The 11,629-nt window shown below is 52.4% G+C and overlaps 1 protein-coding gene across 1 annotated transcript; it reads right to left on the bottom strand.

Annotated features, from left to right (window-relative positions):
- Positions 1 to 245: 245 nt before the first annotated feature.
- APLNR (apelin receptor) lies at positions 246 to 4,895 on the bottom strand. The gene has a single exon (XM_032283402.1). The coding sequence runs from the start codon at positions 3,663 to 3,665 to the stop codon at positions 2,523 to 2,525; it is 1,143 nt and encodes a 380-aa protein (XP_032139293.1). The 5' UTR covers positions 3,666 to 4,895; the 3' UTR covers positions 246 to 2,522.
- Positions 4,896 to 11,629: the final 6,734 nt, after the last annotated feature.

Genomic DNA, 11,629 nt, shown 5'->3' with positions numbered 1-11,629 from the left:
TCAGAACACAACACTTGGCTGCTCCCCTGTTCCTTTACTTCCGTTTCTCTGCACCTAAATCCCAGCCTTTCCCTTTCCTGGTGTCTGTTTCCTCCATCCTCTCTCCCTTCTCACTCCACCCACTCCTTTCAGCTCCCACTTCTCTCCATGGCCTTCCCCTCACCATGCTGAAACATTTGCAAGCTGGGGGTTCTTTTCTTATTATCCCAAGACGCTTTTGTGAGAAGAGACTTTGGACACAACAGTTGCACAAACAGTTTTATTTGATGAACCACAGTGACTAACAGGGTCGGAAGACGGTGCAGACATTCTGAAAAGGCACTGGGAGATGGAAACGGCTTCACAGCAGGCAGCCTCCTCTGCTTCTGTCCCACACCACAGGTGAGTTCCAGGCAGGAAGTCTCTATAGGTTACCCACGGGGGTCTCAGAGAGACACCCTCTTCCCTTATAGAAGCCTCTCCCAGTGTTCACTGGATGCTTTGGGCACGGCTCTGGGCAGGGGAGGTGACTCTGTGGAATATGCCATCTTAAGATAGGGAGACTAGGCTGAGAGGAGTCCCTTCCCCTCTCCTCCTCCCTCTGCCCCCAGAGCTGGCACCATTCCAGGGAGACCCTAGATATCCATTCGCATCCAGCTGGGCTTTTCCTATCTCCATCGCTCATGTCTTGTCCTTCACTTCCAGAGTCCTCCAAGAACAAAACCCGGAATAGACACCCCCTGCCTCTAGCTCACAAAGGCGCCACCATGAATTTCGTCCTCATGATCTCTCTTGCGGTGTGGACATCATGCCATCTGCCCCTTCATGACTGCTCCAGTCTCTATTCCCAGCTCCCCCACCCAGCAGAAGCCAAGAGGTCCAATCCTGAGGGTAGGGACAGAAAAAAAACCCACCCAGTGACTTTCAGCCCATGGCAAGCAGGGGGCCTCCTTAGGAAGAGGGCCACTGACCCTGGAACAAGGAAGGATGATGAGGGCAGTGCCCATACATTTGAAGCCAGGTGGGAGGCACCAGAAAGGGGCCAAGAGAGGCTCTCAACCAGCCTCTTCCTTCCTTCATGGAGCCCAAGAAGGAGCAGGAACCCAGCTCAGTAGGCTACCCCCAAGCCTTGGCGCCAGCTGCTTTGGGGAGGGACCTCCCTACAGGAAGCCTGGTGCAAACATTAACTTCTCTCCTACAGCACGGACCAGCCGTTGGAGCCCCCAAATCCAGTGGGAGGTGGACTCATTTTTATTCTACATTCTTCACTGCCTCAGTGTGTCCCTGCCCCGCCCCACCCCACCACCCCCTGCCAAGGGTAATGTGTGAACAGCAGAGAGGCAGTGGAGTTGGGGATGGGAGGGGTTCATCCAAGTGACCCAGGCACACCGCTGTTCATGCCAGGCTCGTCCATATAGACATATAAGTACACACACACAGACAAGAAGCAGGCATCTCCACCACAACCAACGTGACCCTTGGAACCAAGTAGCACCAGTGCTCAAGAAAGAAATTGGCGTGATGGGGTAAGATGGGGAGATGGAGAAAACCTTCAGCTCACAGTTCTGCAGAATGTCAGAGAGATGAGGACCTGGGGAGGGAGCCAAGCAGCATCTAGACTAAATGCAAACGCCCCTCCATCCTCTCTCTCATTTCCCTTCCCAACTCCCCACTCACATAGTGAAACTAAGGAGCGCGTCCATTCATCAGCCCTGCTGCCTTCCAATTCCCACAGAAAATAGAGGAAGGATGAAAGGGTCTGCAGAAAATTTGGAGAATGCATCTCTAGTCAGTGTCACGGTCCCACGGAGGGACTGCAGGAATCACGCTAGCCCCAGTTCCCGAAATGACAGGGAAGTGATCCAATCTTAGGGCAAGCTCTGGAGCACCCAGCTCTAAGGGCTGGAGTGCTAACTCTCTGTGGACACACAGCCCACCCCCGCCCCAGCCCATTCCCTGCCTCACACTCAGAAAACGGGATAGAGAGCTTACACGGGGTCAGTCTCGGCAAGCTTTGGGATCCTTAACCCTTAGTAGCCCTTCAGAACAAGAAAGTAGGCAAGGGAGAAGGAGGGATGGAGACAGGGGGATGAGCTATAGGAGGGGCTTGGTGCCAGAAGGCGGGATGAGGAGTGACAGCTGCAGAGAGTGGTGAGTGGGAAAAAATACAAGGAAAGGAGAGAAAAGACGGCTGCAGATCTAAGAAAGCAGTGGAGGGAAACGAGATTTTATTGAGTCCGGACTCAAGCTTCAACATTTTAGGGTCAATATGACTTTCCCCCATTTCATACCAATGGAGAAACTGAGGCTGGGTGAGAAGAAACAGCTTGTGCATGGTCAGGTCTATAGGACCCAGTCGCTTTCCCCTAAAACACAAACCTCTGAGAAAGAATAAAGAAGTAGAGGAGGACGGGGTGGGACGGGAGTTGGGGGCAGTGAAAGGACGTGCAGGGAGAAGGTGTAGCCACACTACCTGGTTTTCAGAAAGCAAGGGCAAAGGCTGGGGAGGGCCGAGGGCACCAGGCTTCTCTCTGCTCCCGGCCCTAGTCAACCACGAGGGTCTCCTGGCTGTAAGGGATGGATTTCTCATGCATCTGCTCTCCACCCTTGCCCATGTTGGGGCCGGGCCCCTGGCTGTGCCCCGAAGAGTAGCTGGCTGACTTCTCCCCACTGCTGCTGTGGGAGGTGCCCGCGCACCTGCTGTGGCCGCAGCAGAGCATGGAGGTGCAGGACTGGCGGAAGCGGGGGTCGAAGAAGGCGTAGAGGAAAGGGTTGAGGCAGCTGTTGATGTAGCTGATGCAGGTGCAGTAAGGGAAGACGTTCATGAGGAAGAGGTCGAAGTCACAGGGCCAGTGCAGCAGGCTGCCCAGCATGTAGAGCGTCTTCACCAGGTGGTAGGGCATCCAGCACAGAGCAAAGGTCACCACCAGCACCACGATGATGCTCAGCAGCCGGCGCCGCTTACGCAGGCCCTCGATGCGCTCCTTGCGGAAGTGGCCGGCGATGGTTTGGGCGATGAAGAAGTAACAGGTCAGCATGATGGTGAAGGGCACCACGAAGCCCACGGCAGTGGACGAGACCCCCAGGCCCACCTCCCAGGCCCACTCCGAGCTCACGGTGGCCACCACAGAGTAGTCCATGTAGCACTGCACCTTGGTGGTGTTCTCCAGGTCCCCGGTGGTGCGGAACACCATGACGGGCATGGCCAGGAGGGCAGCCAGCACCCACAGGACCGCCGTGGCCACGGCCCCGCTGACCCGCAGCCTCAGCCGAGCATTGGCCACCGGCCTCACGATGGCCAGGTAGCGGTCGAAGCTGAGGCCGGTGAGGCAGAAGACGCTGGCGTACATGTTGACGAAGATGAGGTAGCTGCTGAGCTTGCAGGAGAAGGTCCCAAAGGGCCAGTCATAGTCCCGGTACGTGTAGGTGGCCCACAGGGGCAGCGTCACCACGAAGGTCAGGTCAGCCACCGCCAGGCTAGCGATGAAGATATCAGCTGAGCGCCTCTTCTCCCGGCTGGTCCGAAACACGGTCCAGAGCACCAGACCATTGCCCGAGGTGCCCAGGAGGAAGACCAACATGTAGATGGCAGGGATGAGAGCCCCCGAGGACTTCCAGTCTGTGTACTCACACTCAGACTGGTTGTCCGGCCCATAGTAGTTGTCAAAATCACCACCTTCCTCCATGCTGTGGAATGGAGAGAAGACGGGCAGGGAGTCCCAGGCACACAGGCTCCGTGGCTCTGTCACCCACTCTGCAAGCACCCTGAATTTCCGGCTTAAGCCTCAGATGGTAGAAGGGCTGAAGGTGCCCAGAGTCCTTCCCGGCACGCAGGAGGAGCTGCCTCTGGGTTCTCCAGACCCTGGAGGAAGCCTCTCTCCTGCAGACCTTCCTCCACTGCCGCCTGCCTTGCCCCGTCTCAGCTAAGACACTTCCTCGCACCCTCCTGAGTCCCAGTCTCCTCCTTGACTTGTCACTGCCTCCTCCCACCTCCAGACCAGCCCCTCTCCTGTGAGTCCAGATCTTTAAGTGACAGCCCACTTTTTTTTTCTTTTTGTCACTTGGCAAGTGGACCAAATTGACCCCTACTGTGCTGGGCTGAACATTATCTGTGCTTTTGCAAGTCCGCTCCCCTGGCCCCGCCTCCCCACTCTGCCTGCCACCCACCTTCACACCAGCCTCTACCCCTCCAGTTTCCTCGGGCCACCACTTCCTGTCTGCCCTTTAGGGCACTCCCTCCTCAGGGGTCTCCGCCCTCCCGTTCTCACCCCCACCCGTCCAATCTAAATGGGACACATTATGCAGATTGCAACCCGGCCTGAACTGGAGCTAGGGCTGGTAGGGAGCAAGGAGGGTGTGAGATTTTGCAGGACGGTCAGGGCATCTGGCAGGCCCCCCTGGCAGGCAGGTCTGTTCCCCTCGCCTCCCTTCCTGCACCCCCAGTCCCCACCCAGACCAGGTGTCACAGAAGGGCTTTCTCCTTTGCCTCTAACTTCATCTTTCTCTACCTCTTGGCTCTGACCCTTCCTCTGAGAACTTTCATGATTTATAAGAAGAGATTTCTAGAGAAATCCCGCTACACTTGTGAAGATAGCAATTTGCAGTTTGCAGATGGCACAGGATGCTTCAGAAGGTTAAGGACAGAGTCGTGGGATGGGAGAAACCCAGGACAAAATTATGTCTAAACAAGTCATTAAATCTATAGGAAACTAAGGCCCAGGAAGGTCAATGTTTTGCCCAAGGTAATAAAGTGAATTCTGCTACAGTTGATCATTCACTTTCTTCTTCTCTAAGCACATAACACAATGCCCAGCATGTCACAGGTGAATGGCTGATTTTTCGGTGGTTGTTGTTTGGAAGAGTTTTGTTCTTGTAGCCCAGCCTGGAGTGCAGTGGCACGATCTCAGCTCACTGCAACCTCCACCTCCCAGGTTCAAGCGATTCTCCTGCCTCAGTTTCCCAAGTAGCTGGGATTACAGACACCCGTCACCACACCCGGCTAATTTTTTTTGTATTTTTAGTAGAGACGGGGTTTCACCATATTGGCCAGGCTGGTCTTGAACTCCTGACCTCAGATGATCCGCCCACCTCAGCCTCCCAAAGTGCTGTGATTACAGGCGTGAGCCACCGCACCTGGCCAGGTGAATGGCTGTTGAGTGAGTGGAGGGATGAATTAGGGGGTGAGTGTAAAGAGGAATCCATAGATGGAGGAATGAATGTATGAATTACTACGTGGTAAGAACATGGATACATTCCAGTTCTCAGATTTTTACTATCCTCCGTGGACCAAGAGGTTTCTATAAGACCACAGAGGGTCAAGAAGTTGAGCTAGAGATGGAAGATCTCTAGGGAAAGACGCACTCACTGGAGGATGCTGTGGGCAACGTTCTGTAGAAGATCACTTTGCCCCTTCTCCTCACCTCTCCTGGGCCTCTAGGCAGTAAGGAAGGAAGATGCACGGATAAGACTTTTTAAAAATACGCACCCTTTCCACCACCTCCAAGAGTGGGGGAAGCCACCTAAAGCTGGGTAACAGTGAGCTGGAACAGAATCAGGAGATGAGCCGTGGCCACTCCAAGGCAAAGGACTTACAAAAACTGGAATCGCTGGGGCAGGGTAGCTCATGCTTATAATCCCAGCACTTTGGGAGACCATGGCAGGATGATCGCTTGAGCCCAGGAGTTCGAGACCAGCCTGGACAACACAGCAAGACCCCGTCTCATTATATATTTTTTTCTTAAGTTATTACTAAATCCTCCATTGTCTGGAGGGAGAGTGCATCAGAAAATCTTCAGCAGAGAACGTAAAACAGGGGAGTCCAACTCGAAAGCCAAGTTTGAGACAATAGAGAGTGATGAAGGCTGCGGCAAACTGCAGCATGCCCATTCCACCTTAAGGAGGCCTCTTCAGCTCTAGTCTCTGACTGTTATGCAGAATGCTGGACCCCAGCATGACGGAGTCTTATGGTTTTTCCAAGATAATTTCAAATTATGGATTTTTATAAGAAATTCTATATTTGTAAATGTTAGAAATCCATTTTAATTTAAAAAAAAAAAAAGCATAGACCATGATAAGTAAAACATGCTTTTGGCCCCCAAGTTTGTGTTCTTTAAACAGGAGCTTGCCAAGAATAGAAGGTAGAAGAGCAGAGAGGTTGGGCCAGGAGGAGGAAACATAAAATGCAAAGGTAGAGAAAGCCTTAGAGTGCGGTGGGGAGACACAGGAGAGAAGGCTGGAGAGAGAAATCAGAAAGACCCCGTGACCTTTACCTGCGTGAGATGCGCAGGGATGAGTACGTTGGCGTTTCTCATGAGGACGGCATGTTGCCCCCTCGCTACGTGCCAGGCGTTCTTCTAAACATTGCATACATTGTACATAGATTTATTATCTCTTTTGGTTGCCAAAGCAACATTAGGAGGCAGGTGCTCTCATTAGCCTCAATTTACAGAGGAGGCACACAGACGTGAGGCCACTTAGCCAGGATCACCCCACAGTCATTGTCAGAGCCAGAATTTGAACCAAAGCTGTCTTGAGCCCATGGACTAAACCATGTCCCCAAAGAAACATGCCCAATCCTTTTTAAATTAAAGGGTGTGTCATCTGTTAAGCATTATAGAAATGTAGGGTGATGCCAGGATACCTGTAATTTACCTTAAAATCAGCTCTCCCAGATGAGATTTTAAATAGAGTGACTACTTAGGGACACTCCTCACACTTGATTAGACAGGGTATAAGAATCCTGTCAGGCAATTATCTGTACACATAGGGTTAGCACCAGAACTTGATCCAGAAACCACCCTGGGTCTACCCATTGCCAAAGAGAATTCCTGGTTGCCTGGTGCCAGCTAGGGAGCTAACAGGACTCTGCCTCTGGAATCTTGGCAGTCTGCACAGCAGGGGCTGCGACACCCAGTAGGACCCAGAACGGGAGCTCCATCCATCTCACAGTACACAGGGTAGGAATTGCTTGGGGCCTCTTGCTCCTGCATTTTTGGCTAATAGAAGTTCTGTGCAGATGGCAGAATGGTTTTCATTATATCCTGACAGTATGGTTGGGCAGAAATAGTTAACCTGTGGCCACACCAGACTTCTTCAGTGGTAAATTATCTTTATCTATCAAAGGGGACCTAGGAGTTGTGTAGGGACCAGTTTGGCTCAGGTGAGGGCATCATAGATGGCCCTTTTATGAGTAAACATTACTGCTTGGGACTTTTCAAGATCAAGACCAAGTTTGGGACACCCAAGTGATCCCAGTTCTCCCATGATTCTCCCAGAAAGATGCAGGTGTCTGTGCCCTTTGCAGCTAGAAATACAGAGAGAGAGGAGTGAGTGGGCTTGGAGTATCCCTGAAATCAGATCCCTGTCTCCCTCCCCTCAACTGTTCCCATTGGGATGCTGAGCCCGGAGACCCTGTGGGAAAGGATAGGGATCATCGCTTTCATCTGCTGAGCTCCAGGCTCTCTGCCCTGGAGGGGGTAAAAAGCAGTTAATCTCACTAGAGGAACCAGACTCATTGAGAGGGGAGGGAATTGGGAACCAGGACTGGGAAGAGGCGACCATTTGGGACCAGAGAGGGTAGAGTACTGATAAGATCCGGCCTCCATCCAGGAGCCAGCTGGAGCCAGGTGGCCTGAGTGCCCCCTGCAATGACAGCCTGAAGTGAGCAGAATTAGCCAGCTTACTCCTCAGCCCGCCTGATCCCATCTGTCCCTGTTCCACACTGCACCATTCCACACAGAAGACAGGCTGGAAAATAGGATCAGTAGCTGAAGATGGACTTTGTAGGTCCCGGGGCTCAAAAGCTGCTCACATACTAGACATATACAAGGCCTGGGACAGATACCTGCTTTCCATTTCTGCCCCCTACCCAACTTGGCACCTGGTAAAATCTGTTGAATTAAAGTAATAGAAGAGAAGGGTGCTGAAGACTTGGGTCTTCACCCCAGAGCTGAGCTACTGTATTAACAAAGGGACTTTTGCTAAAGTGACCCAGGAAAACCTACTCTGAGCTATCTGGCCAGCCAATCGCTAAGGCAAGTCTGTTGGCCAGGGTGTCCAGAGCTGGCCTGCTCCGGAGAGGCCTGAACAGGTTTCCTGGGGAACTTCCCTCTCGCTCCTGGGTGATTTCTTCAAGGCATTGTATGACACTGAGATGAATGACACCTGGCAGAGAAGCACCCGGACCTGCTCCAGTGCCCAGTGAGGAGTGAGGAGAGCCCAGACATCTGGGAGACCTCTGGAGTCGGTGGTTCAATATCCCTCACCCACCCCACCCCTAGGTTTGTGCCTGGCTTCAAAAGCAGAGACTGACTTGGCCTGTGGCCATGGACATGCTGGCTATGTGTGCTTTGTGAATGTAAGTTTTTATTTTTTTATTTTTTTGAGATGGAGTCTCGCTCTGTCACCAGGCTGGAGTACAATGGCGCGATCTCAGCTCCCTGCAACCTCCACCTCCCAGGTTCAAGCGATTCTCCTGCCTCAGCCTCCCGAGTAGCTGGGATTACAGGCGCATGCCACCACACACAGCTAATTTTTGTATTTTTAATAGAGATGGGGTTTCACCATGTTGGCCAGGATGGTCTCGATCTCTTGACCGCGTGTTTCGCTTGCCTGGGCCTCCCAAAGTGCTGGATTACAGATGTGAGCCACCGTGCCCAGCCTGTGAATGCAAGTTTTGTGTGTGAAGCCTGGAGGTGCTTGTGAGCAGGCTGGATTTGTGTGTTCATAGGTATATGAATTGCGTTGGTGCACGCATTCATGCATGTAGAAGAGTGAGCTTGCTTGTGTATAGCGGGGTATGATATGCACTGGATGCATACATTAACGTGGACAGAAGAGTGTGCTTGTGTGTGTGTTGTAGGCATGAGTGTGCACTGAATGCACACATTCACCCAAGGCACGTATACTGGGTGCGTAGCAGAGTGTGCCTGCTTGTGGGTAGTGGGATCGGGGATCTGAATAAACATCCTGCTTGGAGTACAGGCAGGGTGCTTCACTGGGTCTCTCTAAGAGTTTGGGATGGTGGGGGAAAGCTAAACCCCTCTCCTGGGACCTCACCCAGACCCACCCAAAGCTGTGGGCTGGAGAGATCAAAGTGGAAGTACTGCCTTTCTGTCCCTTCCTGACTTCTCACCTCCTCCCTCCTAGCTCTGGCTCCAGCCCCCTCACTTCACAGGTCTGCTTTGAACTCCACAGCTTGGGAACTCACCAGGGCAACAGGGCCTTTTTCTCTCCTTCCCGAGAGGCAGCCACAGCTGTGTCCCTAACAGCTGGTGGTGTTATCTGAGGGAAAGGGGAAGGGGAAGGGAGGGCAGAGACACAGGCGGGATATAACTTGGCTGCCCGGCCCACTCTTAGGAATTTCATTTCCCCTTTCTCCAGCAGTGAAACACCCCCCACCCCAGCCCTAGGCGCACACGCAGACACACACACAGAGACACATACACTCACACAGAGACACAGACACACACACACATGCACACTCACAGACACACACACACACGCAAACACAGACACATGTGTGCGTACACACACACACACACCCTACTTTAGAAGCTTATCTGACCAAAAGCAAATGGTCAGCTGCCCCCTGGTTAAAACAGAAACCCCCTCAACAACCCTCTCCACCCCCAACTCCACCATTTGGTGTTATTTCAAACTCTAAGGCCATACTGCAAACTCCCAGAACTCCCCGGTCTCTGGGGACAGCAAGAAAACTCACTCACTGGCCTAGGACCCAGGGATATGAATTCTAATCCCATCCTGGCTACTAATTCATTCACTCAGAAAATATTGAGCAACTATTATGTGCCAGACTATTCGAGGTGCTGGGCATACAGTGTGAGCAATTCAAGGTATGTCCTTGGTTGCCTGCACTTTCATTCTAGACGTGGAACAGAGACAACACGATGAAAGTTAAATAAATGCAGAGAAGTCGGGTAATGATAAGCACTACAAAGGAAGATAAACTGGACAACGATGCAGAGAATAAATGGAAACTGACAATCTGAATAATCTGAATGGCCACTGGGTTTCCGTGACTTAGAGCAGGAAAGACGCCTAAAATGTTATTAGCCCATCGATTCCCAAGCTGACATCAGAGGCCCTCGACGACAGAAATGGAGAGAGGCAGTCACTTGGGCCAGTATCAGCCCAAGTAAAATGCTGTGGAAACGGTTCATTCTCCTCACCCTCTTCAAATGTCAAGCACCAGCACCACGAGCTTGGACTTTACCAAGTCAGCGTGGGGACCCCGGCTACTCCATGCTGCTCAGCATGCCTTTGATGAATAAAAACTGAGCAGATGAATTCATTACGATTTTGTAAACAAGGTGGGTTAGATCAACAGACTCCTTCCTTAAAAGGGACTCACTGTGGGGAGAACAGGGAAGCAAGCAAGACGGCCTTTGATGCTGAAAGGTTGTGGCTGCGATCTCCTCCACGCACTTGACCTTGCGGATGAGGAGAGCGAGGGAGGGAGAGCAAAAGCGTTTTGTCCAGGTGTCCCTATGCCACTCCATCTTCTCCTCCCATCCCCAAGGTTGAGTGCAAAGGAAGCCTTTGTTTGGCTGAGAGGGGGACTTGGGCAGGAGACAGTGAGGACAGGAAGCACAGCAGAGGCAGGAAGGAGGCCAGGAAGAGGCTGACAGGACCAGGCTGGCTCACACTCAGCCCTGCCAGCCTTCAGGAGAGCAACGTGGTGTTTCTAAAAATATTGACAGTGAGTCTACATTAATGAGATATGTATCAGCACTGACAATGGGAGGATGCAGGGCCAGGCCCTCCAGGGGAGAAGACCAACGCAATCAGCCCAGAAGCTGCACAAAGGCAAGGGGAGCTTGGGGAAGGCCAGCCTTGCACAGCCAAAGGAGGAGATCAAGCCTTCCACCCTGGGGCTCGAACAAGCACCGGAGGCCACAATGCCCCATAAAGTGGCCCCATAAACCTCCCCAGGACGGAAAACATCCCACATCCCTGGAACTGCCGTGAGCATCTTTAACCTGCATCCAGATCCCAATGCAGTGCAGAAATCTCTACTGCACCCACTCTGAGGACCATCCAGGGATCTTGAATACCTCTGTTGACCAGACACTGACTCCTGCCCCCAGCAGCCCATTTCCATTCCAGTCCTGGCATTCCTGCTCATTCAACCTTCAGGAGAGAAGAGCGCTTCAGAACAAAGAGGCTGGAGTCGGGTCGCCACTTACAAGTCACTTTGCCGTGGAGCGCCAAGGAGTATGACCATTTCAAGCCTCAGTTTTCTCATCTGTAAAATAGGGAGTCATTAGAGTCTCTGCGGCCCCAGGGTTGGTGGAAGGACTCAGTGAGGTAAAGGAGACAGGTTGCAGAGAATGCCATGCGGGCCAAAGTGCAAAGATGCAAAAGAAAGAATATGACATGTCCTAGGACGAACGTGAGATAAGGTTAAGAAAATTAGCAAATGCCATTTTGCGGCTGATACAGGGCTGCTGCAGAGCTAACCTTGAGCTGTGCAGTGGGCGAGGCACTCGCCACATGACGCTGTGAAGCGCTGGAGATGTGGCCAGGTGGATGGTGAGGCACTGCAGGTGTAGAACCCATACTGGGTTTCAAAGACTTAATACAAAAAAAGAGGGCCGGGCCCAGTGGCTCACGCCTGTAATCCCAGCAC

The sequence above is a fragment of the Sapajus apella genome, unplaced genomic scaffold (assembly GCF_009761245.1).
Source record: "Sapajus apella isolate SASKATOON/1434 unplaced genomic scaffold, GSC_monkey_1.0 scaffold14, whole genome shotgun sequence".
NCBI classification, from domain to species: domain Eukaryota; kingdom Metazoa; phylum Chordata; class Mammalia; order Primates; family Cebidae; genus Sapajus; species Sapajus apella.
This window is presented reverse-complemented; position numbering and strand designations above follow the sequence as displayed.